This window comes from Plectropomus leopardus, chromosome 18 (genome assembly GCF_026936395.1).
Source record: "Plectropomus leopardus strain MGB_pleo_1.0 chromosome 18, ASM2693639v1, whole genome shotgun sequence".
Lineage (NCBI taxonomy): Eukaryota > Metazoa > Chordata > Actinopteri > Perciformes > Serranidae > Plectropomus > Plectropomus leopardus.
Window position 1 is genome coordinate 28,046,405 of NC_142193.1, and position 19,825 is coordinate 28,066,229.

The 19,825-nt window shown below is 39.1% G+C and overlaps 1 protein-coding gene across 6 annotated transcripts in view; it reads left to right on the forward strand.

Moving 5' to 3' along the window:
- mei1 (meiotic double-stranded break formation protein 1) overlaps window positions 1-19,825 on the forward strand; it is a 105,689-nt gene that overhangs the window by 44,957 nt on the left and 40,907 nt on the right. For all 6 annotated transcript variants that reach the window (XM_088091219.1, XM_088091215.1, XM_088091220.1 and 3 more), the window contains 11 exons: window positions 334-448; window positions 931-1,050; window positions 2,223-2,322; window positions 6,573-6,707; window positions 7,719-7,833; window positions 9,586-9,677; window positions 10,417-10,564; window positions 10,995-11,106; window positions 14,111-14,171; window positions 14,838-14,935; window positions 19,292-19,472. In XM_088091219.1, coding sequence (XP_087947345.1) covers window positions 334-448; window positions 931-1,050; window positions 2,223-2,322; window positions 6,573-6,707; window positions 7,719-7,833; window positions 9,586-9,677; window positions 10,417-10,564; window positions 10,995-11,106; window positions 14,111-14,171; window positions 14,838-14,935; window positions 19,292-19,472 — 1,277 coding nt within the window. The remainder of the gene's footprint in view (window positions 1-333; window positions 449-930; window positions 1,051-2,222; window positions 2,323-6,572; window positions 6,708-7,718; window positions 7,834-9,585; window positions 9,678-10,416; window positions 10,565-10,994; window positions 11,107-14,110; window positions 14,172-14,837; window positions 14,936-19,291; window positions 19,473-19,825) is intronic.

The window sequence follows — 19,825 nt, forward strand, 5'->3', positions numbered from 1 at the left end:
CCCAGTCGGGCCCTGGCAGAGAATCAAAGCTATAATTGCATGTACAAATTGCCCTGGATATACTTACATGCAAGGTCGTGATGCTGATATTTTACAGCCTTCAACACATTCATAAGCTAACATACCATGAAGCTCTTAGCTCAGTGTACTTAAGATGAGAGCCAGACACTTGGCAAAATATTGCCTATGATGTCACCAGCAGCCTGGCAGAGTTAAAGACACTATGCTTAATGTCTGTAAACAATGTGGACGCCCTGCACACTATTTAAATACTCTGTTTCCTAAATGATTGGTGGATTCTAATAAAGGCAATGTAATGTTTTTTTTTTCCAGTTGCTGCTGAGTGGTGATGAGATGTTGCAGGCGTCGAGTGCAAAGTGTATTGCATCCATCCTGCTTCACTCTCCCAGTCAGTGCAGTGCTCCCTTCATCAAGGCCGATGTAGCTGGTGATGTGCACACACAAACACAGAAACAGTAGCTGGGATATGCTAGCCAAACAAGCTGTTGCACTCTTTGATTTGTCTCCTCCAAATAGTTTCCTCTACCTTCTCTTTTGTCTCCATCTCTTCGTACAAGTTTTTGTTATTTGTCTTGCTGTGTCTGTGTGCATTTCTCTTTCTTCTTCTTTGTCATTGTTGTTTTTTTCCTCTGCTTTTATACCTATTTTTTTATCATTGTTGGGATTCTATTCATGTTTTCGTCTTGCCCCAGAATTTCAGGATATGATTATGTCAAAAAGAATATTACGAACATTTTTTTGTTTATCATAGGCTAAATTTACATGAAAACATTACCCCCTGTGTTTTGGAACTGTTATGATGATGCAGGATATTGTAGTGTAGCAACATTGTTCCCTGTTTTCTCTTTTTCTGTTTTCTAAGCCCCTTGCAATAGTTGTTGTTTTCTCTCCATCTCTCTTTCCTTACAGAGTTTCTGTTCGACCGTCTGGCCAGTAGCAATAATGAGGTGCTGCTGTGGTCTGTCTACAGCTGTTTGGTGTTACTGACTAAGGACCCACTCCTCTTCTCCCACTGTTACTCTGTCTATGGTGAGAGAGCTTAGATATATCAAAAACATTCCTGAGGCATTATCATGTCATCCCTATTTTTTTGTATACACATGTGTGTTAGGTCTGTTTGTTATGGTGCCACTTCAAGAATTTTGGGTTTGATGGTACATGGGTTAACACCTAAAAATAATTGCTGAATGACTGATAGGAGGAAAAGTTTATTACCATATATTTAAAGTTATTTTTTTTACAGAAGACAATGTTTTTTCAGTTTTCAGGATACTTTGGGGGAGTCCAATTTAATAATTTACTATTCTAAAACAACAATACATTTGTTGACTTGACTTTGACTTTGTTGACATTATGACTTTAGGACTTGGGACTCTAATGCAAATACTTGAGACCTGTGTCATGCAAGACATACTCATACTTGGTCCAACCTCTGCCAGCAGAACAGAGGGAACAACTGTACACTGTGTTATCAATTAGACAGATGGTGCAATTGTAACAAAACAGATCCTAGTAGTAATCATGTAATGGTAAAAATGACAAAATGTTTGCATCCCTAATGAATGATAATGAATATTGTTCTGCTCTTTATATGTGTGTGTTCCTCTTGTTTGTACCATCACTGTAAAAGCTCTACTTGTGGTCCAGTTATTACTACTATGGAGTCAGCTATATGATAAGACGATATGTCATGTGTCATGACATTTGAGTACAAGACAAATTTCCCAATGGAGACAATATAATATCGTATTATACTGTCTGTGATGTTCTATAATCATTCAGCACTGAACTGCACCCAGGAGAAATTATTTTTAAAAAAGCAATACAAACTTAATATAGCAGTAGGATATTCAGTGTAATTATTGCCTGTGCTATGAATTTCTTGCTCTAGTTCATTATTAACATATGATTATTACAGTATCACTAGAAAGATGTAGCACTCCCCTACTGTTTTTTTGATGATTTTGTGTGTGTGTGTGTGTGTGTGTGTGTGTGTGTGTGTGTGTGTGTGTGTGTGTGTGTGTGTGTGTGTGTGTGTGTTGTGCATGTATTACATTCATGAACATGTCACTTATTTTGATGAAGGATGTCGATGGTCCCTGTAGTGTCTCAGACATCGGTCAAACCACTCTCATGACTTTGACATTGAACAAGACCAGAAAAATGTGTCTCCTTTGTCACAGTGAGAGTTTGTGTGTTAGGTATTGAGTCCCTGGTGCGCAGTCTGAAAGAGGCTCTGCGGCTGACCAACCTGGAAGTGCCGAAACAAGGTCTGCTGCTGCTTACTGAGATACTGGAGAGGTGAGACTGCACTGTAATGTATTTTTTTTACCATTTTTTAAGCTTTCCCAGTGCCAAAATTATTTCTATTGCACCTCCCATGAAAAAATCCTACACAAAGCATCTTTGCTCACTGTCTAAAAGTGATTTAACCACACCTCAGCCTCTCTGCATATCCAGCAGAGCACTGTCACATCACGGGGGGGTAGGCACAGCTGCAGCAAATAAAAATAATTATGGTATAATTAAGGCGTCCCAGTTTGCTCTGGCAGTTTTCCATGCTGACATTTTCATTTAAAGGTCCCCATTCGATTACTTGCAAATTCAAGTATTGTTCCGCTTATGTGTGTTAAAAGGTCAGCGCAGCTAAAACCACAGAAACCCAATTGAGAGTTTATGTATGTATGAGTTATCTGCTGCTGCACTGAAAATGATTTAGAAATGACAAGAAAAAAGACACATTTCTTATGTGAAACGGTGTCCTAGTTACTTAGGATGATCCAAGGACATAACAGTAGATGGCTTTCATTGGAAACTATTTTTAACTGAAGGTTTGCAGTTTATCCATGTCTCATCAGCTCACACTACAGCCCACTGAACTGTGATATTTGACGTAATTATCATGCAATGACAGTTTGTTGACAGTGAATTAAAAGGAAACTATTTTTCTACCTTGCCCCTATTTTCCCATGTTTTTTTTTTTTTTTTTTGTCTAAGTAACTTGTGGGGACAACAAATTTTGAAATTGGTCCAGTATTTAGAGAGGGGTGTAGCCAGCAGTGGCAAAACAGACTACAATGTACTCCCTAATGGCAATTGTGCACGGTCAATTTACATCCACTAAATATGCTTGTATTTATCATTTACAGGCTCAGATTGTTCAGATTGCTCAGAAGTGTCTGACAACATTGTGGAAAGAGCCCTACAGACAAATACAAAGTTTTCCGTACCTTTCACTGATCTGGTCTGTTTGTTAGTGTGTGTAACTAAGTTTTCACATCGTTAAAATCAGCTAAATATTCAGCCATGACACTGAAAATATTTTAGATAACACTAAGCTACACTTTCTGTGCTACATCTTAACTCACTCCTTCCAGTGTTGCACCGAATTCTGTGACCCGACAAAAGCCCTGACCCTACCCCTAAACACTGACCACTTAAAAACTCAACGATGTTCGAAGAAGGTCTTATACTGGATCACAGAAGCTGACGTGTCTCAGATTTTGGTGTCACACCAGCACTTCTTTCTACATCTTTATTTTCTTATTTTTTTCTACAACCTTATTTATCCCAAAGTTCTGCAGTCTACCAGACCATATATGCATTTTAGCACACAACAGTCAAGAAAGAAAGAAATAAAGAAAAAGTAATAAAACACAAGAAACTAAACAATAAACATTTCTCGTTTCCACCATTATTTTTCTTGCAGCAAATTCACCTCTCATGAGATTTTAGATCGAGACTTTGAATGAGACGCATGACAGTAACTGAAAAACATTTAATTTCTCTGCCGGATCCTTTCCATGATGTTGTCAGACACTTCCAACTACAATCTGAGCTGGCTAGAACAAGCACTTTTAATGGATATAAATTGACGGTGCTCATTTGCCCCTAGGAATTAGATTGCAGCCTATTTCACCACCGCTGCTGGTGTTGCCGCTACAGCTGCAGCTCAATTTAAAAAAAAGAAAAAGAAAAAAGCTGTCTCAATTAGTCACACAAAAACATAAGGAAAAAAAGCTTCACCCATTGCCTAGAATCTATTGCTATTTGTAAAATTTGCCATTTGATAATACTTGATAATATTGTAATATTATTGCATTACTCATTACATACAATCATTTTGTGCAATTATTACATTATGTATGGTATATGACATTCCTTTTATTTTTTGTTTTCCATTGTGTGGAATTTGAGATGTAACTGCATTAATACTGTGGTTATAATGAAGCTGGTAGTTGTAAAGCTCATGTATTTATCATCAAAACGACATTCAGTTATGCTAATGGTTCTTAACACCACAGTTCGGTATGTTTGTACACAACGTGAAAATCATGTGCAACTTCAGCTGCACTGACAAAGAGAAGCGACCTCGTGTAAAACATGTTAAATATGGTGCACTAGAAAGTTTAATTATATTTGAATTAACTGTCTGCTGGCTCGCAGATGAAAATATATCATGAGCCAGTAAAACACTGTCATATTTCTGCAAGGTTGACATAATTTTAATAGAATGTTCCCCCTGTCACATGGCAATGATACAGGGGATAAGAGATTTCAAATGGCAAAGGAAATTTGTCCTTTACGCTGAGTGGAACAGTAAAAAAGTAGCCAGACCAGAGCTCTTAAATGCTGAACAAGCTAAAGTGTGTGTTTAAGTGTGTGTGTTTGTGTATGTGAGAGAGTCATACTCACTGTGTCCATTAACATGCCTCTTTACAGTGCATGTGTGTGAGAGAGTGCTTTTCGTTTTTTGTGTGTGTGCATTAAAGCTGGCTGTTTTTGTACATAATAGTATAGATAGTAATGTGCCACTGTGTGTGTTTGTGTGCACCTTTATGCACATGCATGTGTTATTTACGATGCTCTATGTGACTACTGTTTTGGCAACACGGAGGCAGTCCACAGCTGCGGTGCTGCGTCATAGACCAGAGACACACTCTGGTGATCTTTCTAACAGCTATAGGTCAGTACTATTTGTTTATTATGTGTCTTTGTCCTGAAAGACAGAAAAATAAGCGTCTCTGTAGGTGAGTGAGACGGAGGGTGGGTTCATTGCGACTCAGCAAATGGTCACTGCTTGTATCGTCACAGTAAGCCAAAGAATGATAGATAGATCAGGCAAAAGAACAGACTGTCAGCTTTTTGATTGGCCTTTATCGACATCCATGTCAAAAACCTAAATCAGCAAAAAATCCTGAAAGGCAGTTTGCTTTGTCAGTACTTTTGGCGTCATTCTCATTGAGTCATCTTGGATCCACAGCGTCATTTTTAACTGTCTTGATATTTTTCTTGAATTTATCATAGATGTGTGTTGCTCTTCTCAGGGTATGATCTGTTCCTCTAGATGCTAGGCCACAATTTAATAATGCAATGTGTCTTCATTATGCATCGAGCTGCAGTGGCAATGCTGCTGCTATATAAAAATGTCCCCTTACACATTTCATTTGCCATCTTTACTTTAAGCAGCCGGAGTCGTGGACATGCAAAGATTATAAATAGAGCTGCAATTGATCAGCCACTGATTGTTACCTCTCACCTCCCAGAAATCCATTATACCTGGCCAATTCCTCGTATGAGGGGCTCGTATAACACGCCTACGTTGCCTTTGACTGGAATGTAATAGTGCGGTGGCTGCAATAGAGATAAACTTGCTAATGTTTTGAACATCCATCACCATATCACCAGAGGAGAAATCACATAACATTTCTTAATGGAAATGCAGTTGTCTCGCAATTGTGTTTTGTTGACATTTTGAAAATATCGCTCAAGTTTTGCGCAAATCTGTGATGGAAACATGCCTACTGTTACATTTAGAGTTTATTGCTAACCTGACATCCAGCTCACCTGCCTGTCACGAGTGCAAACACACCGTCTCTCACCACACACAAACTCTGCACCGAAACCTTCTGTGAAGTCTGCGATACATTCCACTGTTTCTTACAATGTTTACATTTAGTTTTGTTTTGTCCCGTATTGTGCCCACACAACCAGCATTGCATCTTTACGTAACGTATACCAGCTCTTTGTCATCTGCATTTCTCCAGGATTTGAGCAGTTTTGACTGTGCGACTGGGATCGCAAGGTTGATTAGTGAAGACTGGAGGCGGTTGAAACTTTTTTCTGGTTTGATGTTATCACTCAGAAACCTTTTGAACTACTTTGATACAATTTTTATGAAGGTAGCTTGAATCTGTGTTCTGCTTGTAAACAGCAATCAGTTGTTTCTACAAGCAATGTTAGAATCACAATATTGGTTGAAACACTTGGCAAAAATATCACATCTACCCCCAAAAGCTATTGTAACAGCATATGGAGTACAGACAACATTTTATGAAACATTTTTTGACATCTACAACTGTGTACAAATATGTGTCTAAAGTCCTTTTTGTGTCTGTGGAGGTGCTAAATATTTTTCTAAATAAAACTCAGGCACTTCAGCACTGCTGCTGGAAAAAAAATCCAAGGGGGAAACACTGCAGTGGCACTTATATATCTTTGAAAACATACACTGTTGTTTGATGGTGCCTTTTGTTTTTGTGTGTGTACAGGCAGCCACCAAGCATGCGTCTGTTCCACAGTGGTTCAGGGTTTGTGGCAGTTTCAGAGGCTGTGATAGGTGGAGTCTCCTCGTCCTGCCTGCTAGTAGCCACACAGGCTGTCACGGCTGCCTCTGCCCTGTTCAGGTATACACAAACACACTTACTGTAAAGACACATATGAAACATAAATATAAACACACAGACTCAGAGACGCACAGACTGAATAGTAGATAGATGATGTAGGTGCTTTTTCAAGGACACTTGTAGACTTTGCCTTTCATTTACACTACATTCACACTGCAAGCCTTAGTGCTGAATTCAGATTTTTTTCTAGATCACGGGATAGCGTTTAAAATGAAGCCAATATCAGACTCCAATGTGAAGTGGTCATCATGGCCCTGATGTGGCTTGCATGCCCTGAAAAAGAACAAGAGGTCACACACAGTACGCTGTTTATACAGAAATAAACAAGGAGGTCCATAATAAACATGGAGGCCACTGATGTGAGCGTTTACTGTTTAATTTTAAGTTATTGTGCAGTGACTCCACGGGCAGAAAAAGAGGCAAGTCAACGTTATGAAGTATTTTTATACAGAATGAGCACAGGCAGTGGCTGAATGACAAGAAAGGCTTCATCAGTCTTTACAGATGCAATGTCAGATTAAGCAACCCATCAAGGAGAAAAATGGATGCAGACAGACAAATGAACAGATGCTGATGAAGAAAACTCAGGCCTGCAGTGTGAACTTCATCAGCCCAAGTTTTTTTCTGGAGTTTTCTAAATTTTATAGTACAATGTTGATCTAGAGTGACATTAATGTTGCATCCAACACGGGTTGCATGGCTGTTCAGAATGAGGTCACATTTTTTTAAAAAATCATCTCTCTTTTTCTGGTTTAGAACCACATATGAAAGTGGCCAAATCTGAGTCAAAGGGATCACATTCCTTGTGATTTTTACTGGTAACACATCAATCACATTTCAGTCACATGGGGGGGGGATTTGATTTGTGCCACTTGGGCCTGCAGTGTGAGCGTAGCTTTAGACACACACACAGACATGCATACATGGACATGCATACATGGAAATGCACATTAGGTAACTCTCTAGATGTTTCTTTTTTTGTATAAACGGTCGCCACTCTGAACTGTCCAGACTGAACCACCAATCCATACCAGTCCAATACGGGAAGATGGAGGAATTAATTGAGGCCATCACCAACAGATTCTCTGGACTGTCCCTACCCTCTCCTGCTAATCTCCGAAGCACTGTGAGTTAGTTATTCTTTATGTTTGATGCACAAATGTAGAATAAAGATGCAAAATTCAAGAACTGGTAGTGAAGAAAACTGTCTGTGCAGTCTGTCTGAATCGTTGTCTTGTGGTGATTCTCAGGAGATGTCTTTTTTTTTCTACCTTTGATGCTATCTAGCACATGTCAAACAGTACATACAGCATGTGATTGACATGTCCAATCCCTTGAAGGTCTTTTTCTGTTGTATTTTTCATAGCTGTCCCTTACTGCTGCCTTCTGTTTCAGACAGGAATACTGATTTCTGTCTGAAGACTGCAGCGTCTCACCTGTAACAGCAGCAGTGATGTGACTGTCAGTGAGATATGTCTGGTTGGCATATATTCATGTTATTAAAGAAGAAATATATTTCACTTAATCACTAGGGTTGGATAGTGAACCTAGTACTTTTCAGCAGGATTTCCACAGATTCGTAAAAGGCATTGTGTTAATTAATTAAAAAAATAAGGCCTTAATTGGTGTTACAATGTCTCATTTCATTCTTTCAAAAGTCTTACAAATGCTCAGGCGTGGATGGTTGGACATTATTAATCTTTTTCTGATGTTGCATTGTAAAATCTCTAAATAATTGGTATCATCTTTGTCTTTGTATTGTTTACCAAATGCCTCTCACATTAATGTCTCGCAGATCAGGAAGTGGAACCAACAACCATGTATACATTTACCACAACCAATAAAATAGCAAATATACAACCGTTCTTTAAGATAAACCAAACAGATACTGTTTGATAATATCATGTGGCTTTTGTTTTCCATGTTTGCCAATCTAGAAATTGTAAAATTTTTTCTATACATTTAAAGTACCATCTAACATTTTCACTGGATAGAAAAATGATTTAAGTGACATTGAACATTTTGGGCAAAATGGTCCCCAACCCTGTGTAACTGATATCAGCTCATGTTTTTGTCCCAAATTTCATTTCTAGAGGCATTAAAAAGTCCAAAACAATCTTAAGTCTAAATTTCCTTAAGCTGTGGGAACCCTGTTTCATGGTACCAACAGAATTATGTTGCTGTTACAAAGAACCAATTCATGTTAAATCCATCTGTGTCAAATGTTGTTTTACTTTTAAAATGTTGTTTTTGCAGGTTTTTAATTGTTTTTCACTTTGGTCAACTGTTGTTGGCAGTTCCGTTTGCCGCTCCAGTTGCTTCCCCTTGGTTTCCTAGTGAGCCAAAACTATCGCTGAAGCGCTAATCTGCCACAGTAGTTTTGGGTCCTGGTCGTTTTTCTTTTCTGTATTATTTAGAATAGCCTTGAGTCACTGCTAGATGAGCAGACACACATACACATAGAAGCACAGCAAACTGACAGAGACAGAAGTTGAGCTCGATGTGTGATTAGAGAAGACCACAGGAGCACAATTGCATTTTAGTCCACTGCATTTCCCCTGCAGCTTCTTCAAAAATCTAATTTGTTTTTATTATAGAGAAAGGAAAGTGCTTAAATGAGGTGATGTTGGGTACTGACACCAGTATCATTTCAAATGTGGACGAATTCTATCTTAATTAATCACAATGTCTGTCTTAATAGAGAAATTTAATTGTTTTAATGATTCCCTTAAGCAAATCTATTCAATGCTGTGATGAAATGATGATTTTCATTATGAACTGATATGATGTGATTCAATTTGCTCGTCTTTTCCTCTGCTCTTTTCTCATGTTCCTGTTTCATTTGTTTTCCCATCTCTCTCTCTCACATCCCCCCCAGGGGAACCTGAAGAGGTCAGACCCCAACAGCCAGGCTTCCAGGTCTAAAGGATTTCTGCTCCAGGCTCTGGTCTGTTTTCAGGCTGCCTGCAGGTCAGCGCATTGTCCAGTCCCCTGTTCAGGGAGTTTAAATGGGATTACTGGGAGCGTGAGACTGAACAAATGGACGTACTAATGTGCAGACAAAGTCTACAGTCTAAGGTCGTTTTTTTGTAGTTTGTTAAGTCTTTCACTTAAATTCATCTTATGTCCATAAAGATTTGTATTCTCATATTGGTTAAGAAAAAAAAATCCTATTAATTTCTTTCAAAATCATGGGGGAAAAGGCACTGAACAACTTGTTATTAACTTGAAATGTTCCACAAATTGCAAGAAATTAGTAGATTTAGAATAAAAAATAAAGCTATGTGAAAAAAGTCTTGCATTGGTAGTGGATTATGATGGTTACATATTTAAAATGATTACTTTTTTCTAAGTCATTTCTTTTTTTTGTTGCTAATTTTCAGGTAATTTTCTTGTACTTTTTAGTAATTTATTTCACATTTTTGTGTAATTTCTTCTTTTGTTGGTATTGACTTCTTCCTGTGTTTTTGAAAGAAATCAAGCCAATTTGTAAAGTATTATATTGAATCAAAAGTAATTTGTTGTTATGCCAAATTTGAATGTTATTGAATATTAGTGAAGACATTGAAATTATTAATTCAAGTCCAACAGCAGACGTTGGTAATTCATTGAAAATCTTGACATGCATGTGTACCAGTACTTGTGTTTTTTATGTAATTTTTGTATTAATGTGAGTGGGAGTGTTTTAGTTTATGTGTTTGTGTCCAAGGTTGTCTGAGGAGTGTGCATCAGAGCCTGTTCTGAAGGAGAACACGTTTACAGCTCCATCTAAACACAGCCAAGCTCAGGACTCACTGGAGTCCCTGTGTCATCGTCTGCTGCGCTGCTGTGACGCTGTCTGGATACCCACTGTCATCGTGAGCGCTGGAAGCACATACACACACACTCAAACACACACACAGATGCACACATTCAAATCATTATCTCCTCATCTCAACTTTCTATCTCTCTGTCACACACACTAGAGCCAAACACTTGAGAAAATGCTCTTGAGATTCATCACATTTCTTTTCTGAGAAACTGATGGCAGTGATCACCTTGCTCTCTCTGGCTGTTTCTCTAAATAACCATATTAATAAGCACAGCCACACAGCTGCCGTCGTCATTAGTTTTGTGTACTCGTGGACATTTGGGCCTATCGATCAGCATCTCCGCTGTAGTGCTACTAATTGTTTTATTATGTTGCATTTTTCTAAAGTTGGTTTTATTCAGGCTACAAATCAATCAGACAAGAAGAAATTGTTCAGTTTGTGTTTTGGTCATTTGTAATTTTCTGTGTGTGTTTAGAGAATGTGTGAGCATGCACCCAACCCTCAGATCCTACAGCACTTCTACTCCATCCTATCCTACCAGTTCACCCTCCTCCCATCACTCATGCCTGTCTTTGCAAATAAGCTAGGTAAGTTTGGTTACTGTATAACCTCAAATCAGCATTAGGTGTCCCATGCTTTGATTTTATTACATTTATTTTAGTACCATACATTCTGTCGCCTAGTTTAATGGCAGCAAACTGCCGGTGTGTGTGTTCCCTCCTTTGCACCGGCACATTGCTTGGTTGAGTGTAGCAATACTCAGTATGTTTACATGATGGTAGAAAAAGTTGAATTATTGTGTTAGTCCGACTAAAACTGGACTTTTAAAATACATGCTTAGAAAGCTAGTATTTTATATATATATTTTCAATTAAAGTCACGCCCCAGCCACCCCGTTATTTGACAGACACTGTATCGACACCTTAAACCCCAGAGCTTAGGTAACAGAGAGGCTGTGTCTTTCAAGGCTTCACCGTCAGGCAGGGTCGCAGCTTCACCCGTGCAATAAGGGAGCAACAAGTTCTCTGAGTTTTTTGAGTCAGGGAGAGAGAGAGACACCGTGCACCACAGAGTGTTATGTGAGAAAGAGCCCGGTGTGCCTCAGACTTCTTGACAGCAGTTGTGACACGTTATTGTGTATAGTAGTTAAAAAAAAAAACTCAGTTACGCAGTATAATAATCTGTGTCTTCTGTTCTATATGAGTGTTAAATTTCGTTGTGCGTCTGAAATAAGTGTCCTCATTACTCTGTGCTGCAGGACAGGACTCCACTCAGGGTATAAGCTGCTCACGTGTTTGCGTTGCAGTGCTGTTCATGCGGACACAGAAATCGCTCAACTCAGTCAATAAACCGGTTAATAACCGCGTAAAATGATGATTCCTGTCAATGTGTGTGTGACAGGCACAGCAGCAGTATCGCAAACAATGAAATGGCATTAATGCTCTGCAAAAAAATAAATAAATGCCACATGTTGGAAATACAAAACATAATTATACTAACCAAACATATATCTAAAACGCCTGCAGTTTTTTTTTAAATTGCAGATTTGCCAGTCAAGTACCCTTCTTATGATACAATTAGTTTAAGCCTTAAACTTAATTAAAGAAGCACAAACAGAACCAATTATAATATGAAGTTCAGTTAACAGCTTATCATACAACGAGCAGTACACTTAATTTCATTATCACATAACAGTTTCTGTTAGGAAATGTTCACAAAACTAAAATTTTATGCAGCCTAAAGAAACAGCAACAGTTGATGCTGCCCTCATCAAAGATGGGGTTAAACGCCTGAATGTTTGCTTAATGGAATTTCATATCACTGTAGGGGAAAAACAGAGCAATCTGTCCAAATCTGGCAGTCCACATGATGAGCTTCAATTATTGACAGGAAACGCGTTGCCTCGGGGCTCTACACAAACCAGTGTGGTGGCATTAAAAAGAAACTTAAGCTTTATATCTATGCTGCAAGCGGTCACAAAGCAGAACAGTTTTCTGCTGATATGGCTGAGCTGTACCTTGGCAAAGATCCACCAGAGAGTGAGATAGTAGCTTTATGAAATTGAAACTTCCCTCCAATAAGTGAGGGGAGCTCTCTCGCTCTCTCTTTCGCTGCACCACTTAAGCCAAGACATTAAGTAAAGCTTTACAATGTAGCCCCCCCCCCGCCAAAGAATTAAAACACAACTGCTGTCCTAATACCTCCAGTGTTGCCAATTGATGAGCTTTCCCTCCTGATCCTTCAGAGTATTTTTAGAATTTAGTGTGTGTAGGCTTGAAAACGGATGTGAAATTAAAATATGAAACACGGTTCCTACGAGTCTATGATGTCCTTGAAAGTTTGTGTATTTATGTATGAAAAGCATCAAGGCCCAAAGTTTTTGAAAAAAAAGACATAGGTTATTGAAAGTCATTGAATTTATATATTTTGTGCAAGAGTATAAATTCTCTTCTCTTTAGCTGAAGTCACACAATATATTGTTTTGTTTTTTTGTGTTAGAGACTGTTAACACCAGTTCTTATGTCTCATTCTTGTGAACCTAATATCTCAAGCATACCAAATTTGGCAAAACATCCACTTAGAATCAAGGATGAGATAACTAGATTTTAGTGTGTGTGGCACAAACATTCGAGAGGACATTAAGATGAACTGATTCGATTTTTGTGGTCAAGGTCGCTGTGACCTTGCATCCATCTCATTCATTACATGTGAACAGCTTGGTGGAATTTCCTCAAATTCGGCAAAAAAGTCCACATGGACTCAACAACGAAGGTCAAGGTCACTGTGACCTCACAAAGCATGTTTTTTTGCCTCTGCGTTGGCGATATCCATGGCTGGAGGCATTATGTTTTGGGGTTTTCAGCCTGTCCATTCCATTCCCATGAATGCAATATCTCAAAAATGCCTTTGAAAAAAATGTCTTTAAATTTGGCACAAACATCCACATAGACTCAATGATGAACTAATAAGATTTAGGAGGTCAAAGTTCAAGGTTACTCTGACTTTGGTTTTGTCATTCTTGTGAATGCAATATCTCAAGAACACCTGGACACCTGAAGGTTTGAAACATTGAACTTTTGTTGTGGTTGACATTATGTTCACACAACAACGTTTGGGGGCCTGAAAACGCAAACTTTTGTCACCGTGTAAACTGGCAATGCTCGGATCCTGTGAGAACAGTCAAGTCACGGCCGCACTTCACGCATGTGCTTGGTGTTCTTCTATTGTGTGTCATTGCAAATTTATCCTGCCAAATACTGGCCTGGCATGCAAACTACAGCGTTTTTTGTTGCTTTTGCTAATTTGCAAATGCGAGGATCATTCTCACAATTTTATCATATGAACACGGATATTTTTTAAAAATGCAAAGTTAAGAGTTTTCCATTTTTAGTAGGGCCGTTCTCATCTAAACGTGGCCTGATTCACAAGGCTGATTTCTGGAACACAGATGACAGCTGTCTCTCTGCTGTGTAACTTTTGTTTCGAAAGGTGTTACATAAGTGGTATTTTTATCACCATCTTTCTCCTCTTCCTCAGCTCTTACTGTCTCATCCTTACTTTATTCTCCTCTTCACCTCCTCTTCCCTGCAGCGTCCTCAGGTTTCTACCGGCTGGCTCTGGAACACAAAGGGCTCCTCTGTGCAGGGAACAGGTACAGTGTAACAGGATAACCTGAGGACACACACACACACACAGCAATTAACAAAGCACTGCTGTCTATAAAGTGTAACTGAGTGTGTGTGTTAAACCACGGTGGCTCAGAAAGTTGAGTTCTTATTATCTTTCACTTTCGGAGCACATTGAACAATGAGACAGATAATTTGACGGAGGCATCTGTCATTTCTGAGTCAATCCATCTACTTTTTTTCTTCCAATAAGCGAGTCGTCTCAGCAGCGTGTCTGTCTCAGAGCAACAGATCTGCAGCTTCAAAGATTGCTGTGTGTGTTTAGATTGCATATGTGAAAGCATATGTGCGTTTGCGTTTGTGTGTGTGTTAGAGTGTGTATGTTTTTGTGGTCATGGACGTGGTTGACTCAGTAGGCTTTAGGCCCCCCTGCTCTGAGCTGTAATGAAACTGAACCATGCCGCGCTTGGGTTTCATATTTGAAAAGACTTAGTCAAGGCACATCCTGTCCTATGTCTCTCAGTTCACTCCTGACTGTTTTGACCGTGCATTATGGAGGATTTGTGCTCTGTTTGTCTCAGATACCCTCGTTCTTTCTTTATATCCTGCTCTCTCTCTCTCTCTGTCTTTTCTATGTTTTCGTGCAGATTTTCTTTGACTCTGTATTTCTCCCTCTTACCATTTTTTTTCAGGCACCCAAACCTGAATACATCTTGCTGTGGTTTTCTACAGAAACTCAGTGTGTGTCTGCTTTCCCAGTCAGACCCTGCTTCTGGCTCCTGCCAGTATGGTATGCAAATACACACGCGCGCACACTCTTGCACCACAGACAGAGCTACATGACGCCCCTGTAAACTCTGTTGTTCCTGTCAGTTTCCCAGCAATGATGTCAGCTGAAGTGTTGAACAGAACTGTTGATAATGCTTTGTAAAAGCTGTTTGTTATGAGTAAATAAGGTCTGGTCTTTTGATTTGTCTAAATCAACATCTAAAATATAACTCAGTGTCTTCCTATAAAGCCTGGGATTCTTACTTGGTTCTCATTGGACCTACACTGTTCTTCAGTATTACAGGGGTTTCTCAAGTCGTACTTTTGCTGTGGCAAAACATCCACATGCTCACTATATTCATATTCACATTTATACATTTTTTATTTTATTTTATTCTTTGTCTTTTTTCTATCCTTTTTTTGTCGTCATGTCATGTCTGAGCTGTTCTGTGTTCTGTATTTATATGGGAAAAAATGCAATAAACATGAAGAAAATAATAATAATTATATATATATATATATATATATATATATATATACTGTCAACAACCATGTGGCGATTTACTGGCGTTTAGTCTGTGAGCTCAGTGATAGCACATAATGGGAATTACTTTGTTGTGCTTTAACAGATGTTAGCATCATGATTATATCCGACAGCCTGGATCTCCGACAGTGCGTTTCTCCGAAATGGCAGATTTTGAGTTCTGTTTGAGTTATAGTGGAGTTGGAGGTAATCAAACATAAGATATATATCCAAGTTTGTCTTGTTCATTTGTTTTTTTGACATAGAAATGTTGTTTTATTGCACAACATCCGTAACACTCCTTTCCATTGTCATGTTTGTTTACTTACTCTTGAGTTTTTTTTTGATTGGAAGAGATTTGCCAGATTTCCGCTTCAGACCGTAGGGACTCCGCGAGTGCAGTCTGTTAGCGTGTGGTGTTCTGTTTTTGGCAAAATCGTTGCTCTCAACACACTAAAGAAACAAAACTGCTGATTTTACTATTATATGCTGTTATGTGTGGGGATTCTGTCACATTTTCAATATCTGTTAAGAGGCTGACTTTATGTGGCAGTTACTAGGTGTTTTAAAGAATCAAAGAAAATTTTGAATTTATGGAGAAAAATGCATTTATTTCTCAGGAATCACTGGCTTTAACTGACAGATACAATTTAGTTTATGCTTAGTTTCTCTCTCTTTTTCCTACACCCTCTCCCTCTGTTTTTTCATTTACCTTAAACATCAATAACTTTAAACAAGATCCATCCCTAATAGATTTGCTTTTTTCTTGAGTTAAGCAAACCTTGTTCAGAGCAGCACACAAGCTGATGATGCCATTTCAGAAAAGGTGTTTGCAAACGCACCAAAGAATAGCTCGAGCAAGAATTAAAAGAATGATACCAAGACGTGTTTACTGTAAACACATTGAATGAGTGAAATGGCCTTGAATTGAACAATGAACAGCTTGCTGGTTCTCAGTTGCTGTGTGAAAGAGATGAAGTCTCTTAAATGCCAATGCTCTTTGTGTGACGACTCAGATAATGCCTCCAATTAAAGCGGCATTGCTTCTGACTGTGTTAGACTGCAGTAAATGATATGAAAGGAAAGTTGTAAGTGAGTAAACACAAATGCTAACACCTAGTACCGTTTTGCTCCTAATTCCTTTCCACATCCCCGTAACATCCCCTAAAATGAAATGTAAGAGATGTTTTACTGCAAACTGCAGTTGTTCCCCGGAGACATGATGTGACATTGAGACCAGAGTTGAGCAAAACATTTCTTTTAGGTAATGAGATGTAAGAGTTGTGCAAGTGAGTGTGTAGGTGTGTGTTTGCATGCACGCTGTGTGTGTATTTGTTTGTGTGTTTGAGGCTTTGAATAATGGCTTCTGTGGAACCAGACTCCTTGTTCCTTTATTTGTCTGCCTTTTTCCCTTTCATCATCCTTATCTGTTTCAGTTTCATTTTCAGCAGCTTATTTTCTATAATTTTTCTTTATCTAGATTTCATTTATTGGTTATTTTCTTATTTGTTAAACAGATCCGAACATATTTTATCTTTTTGACTGGGTTTTTGGTTAATTTAATAACTGTCTAATTGATTGTCATTTTTTTAAATAGGTGTATAATAGCAGAAAATGTTTCTTCTCTTCGTTCTCTTATTTTGTGTTGATAAAAAACTTGAGCAGGAGGCGACATGTCACTGCAGCCTGCTTTGTATGTCTGTTGTCTTTCTCCCATCTGTTGTTCTCTTCTCATCTCCTTCATGTGTCTGTCCTTAGCTGTGTTCTTCTCTTTCTCTCAGTCCTCCCTTTGAGATTTCTTTCTATTCTTCTCTGCCTCTACTCTCCCCCCTCTCAGCTCCCTGGAGGTGACAGCTTCATTGGTGCCTGGTGCCCTTCTTCTCATTTTTCTGTGCTTTCTAAACGTTGCCATTTATTTCTTACTCTTTCTTCACTGTGGTCTGGGGGGACCACAGCGCTCTCTGGGTCTGCAACCTTGGCCACCTCGCCCTTTTCCCCGCTCCTGTTATATTTATCTCTCCTCCTCTTTCTGTATTTCTTCAACTCCTGTTCCCTTCTTTGCTTTGTTTTCCTCTCCGGCTGATTGGTAGTCTCTCTCCCTGCAGACTGTGCTGTGGCTTTATAGCCTCTGTGTAGTCATGCATCAGTGACCCCTATCCGTGTCTGACATCTCCTCGTGCCTTCTTTGTCATCCTTTTCTCTGCTCTGCCCCTGCTTTTCCCCCACGACTCCCTCATGTGCTGAATATGGTGTCGCTTGCTTCCCCACTCCTCGATTCTGTTTTTCTCCAGACCTGAAGAGGCTGCACCATTTTCTGTATTCAGTGCCATGTTTCAGTGGTGCTCTTTTCGGTTTCCCCGTCTCTTTCTGTCTTGTTCTCTTTCACTTCTTTAAAAGCTGCACCTCATTTTCTTCCCCCTTTCCCTTCTCTCACCACTCTCTCTCTCCAGCTCCCTAAAGACCTCCCAGAGATGGAGGCAACGGCTCAGTTCAGATAGTCCGACTCTTTTTCTGAATATAATTCTCTGCTGTGCCTCACATCTCCCCTTCTCTTTGTATCTTCTGTCTTTTTTCTCGCTTAGCATTGTATACAGTAATGTTTATTTACATCTTTCTCATTTGCCTCATGTCCCAGTCTTTCAGTCCTCTTGTTTTTTGAAAAGGTGGAAACCCTCCTTGACACAATTTTCGCACCGGCCATGTTGTCTTTTGTCTTCATGCACCTCTCCCTTGCAGTTTCACTCTCTGTCTCACTGTTCCTTTTGTGCTACACCCATCATTTCGCCTGCCTTTTTCATCTCGTCTTTCTATTCCTCAGGGACCTCATTTACGAAATCACATTTTTAAACTTTTACATGATATGACTTTTCAAAGAAAGTTATAAAAATTAAATTTAAGCGTGCACGACATCCATAGCTTGGTTAATGATGGATACTGGCTTTGTGTTTGAATAAAACATAGATAACTGGAAACGTGGGACATCAGTGTAACCCCACTTATTTTCAACCCCTGATCATTTTTCAGAAACTTAGCTTTTGCCTGGTTTTAGGCTCAATTACAGTACACCCCTTGCCCGGAGGCAGATAATAAGACAATTGGCCCCCGGGCACAGATATGCAAATGCAAGCCCCTGCCCAAATATTCCTCATCTATATAGTCTTTTTATGTCTCTGTGGTTATTTTATCCCTTTTTTAGGGTGTCATTTTGTGTCTTTGTGGTTGTCTGTATAGTCGTTTTGTGTTTCTTTGAGGTAATTTTATCTAGTTTGCTTTGGGGGGGGTGGTCCTTTCGTGTCTTTAAGGTTGTCAGTGTAGTCATTTTGTGTCTTTTTGAGGTAATTTTATCTCTGTTTTTTTGGTTTTTGTGTCTTTTTGGTTGTTAATGTAGTCACTTTGTGTCTCTTGAGATAATTTTTCATTTTTTTTATAGTTTTGTGTGTTTTTGTTGTCTATGTAGTCATTTTGTAACAATGATAATAACATTGTTGCCTGAAATGTGTCTGTTTACATGCAAATTTTTGACAACTACTGATGACGTGTCAGGGTCATGAAGGTTTGTCCGTTTCATACGAAGATTTCAAACACTATGCTTGTAGCACTGTTTCGAGGTAAAAAGGTGTACTTGGAAATGAGGGGTAGAGGTAGAAATAAGAAATGTGATTGGCCCGTAGTCACAAAAACAAAACGGATGAACAATGTTCCTTTGTAAATGAGGCCACAGGGTCTCTTCTGTGGTGTTTTACGTGTATTATTTCCTCTTTCTTGCCCTCTCTTTGTAACTCTCTCCTGTACTTGTTTCTAGCATCGAGGATTAAACCATTTTCCTTTCTGTTTCATTTCTTGCTTGTCCAACAGATGTTGAGGAGGTGGAGAATCTGCTGCTGTGCAACCTTCCCTCTCTGTGTTATCGTCTGTCAGACTGGCCCTCTCTGCTGTGTGAGGACCCGGGCCTCCAGCTGTGTGAATATAAAGGACCAAGGGCCACCCAGTACTGTCTGGTGATAATGTTACACCTTGCCCTGCAGCAAGGAGACAGGTAGTACCAAACAGTGCACGCACAAAGTCTGAAAAAACATGAATAAGCACAAAACACCTACTTTACTCACATTGCAGACATGCATAATTCACTCTGGGGATTCATAATGTTGCACTATTTCTACGAATTGGAAAAGGATAAAAGCGTTTGGTTTTGCAAACATTTTGCTTGTTAGAGAGAGAACTGGTTGAATTTTAAATTGAGTGGTGAAAAAATCTGATGTTCTGAGCTGGTATTTTTTTGTGGTTCTGAAATGAACCAATAAATATTTCAGCATCAGTAAAAAGCATTTTTCTGATACAAAGTCTAAGCACTTGTGCCTGTTACTGCTGCAGAGTGGTTTTGTAAGAAGG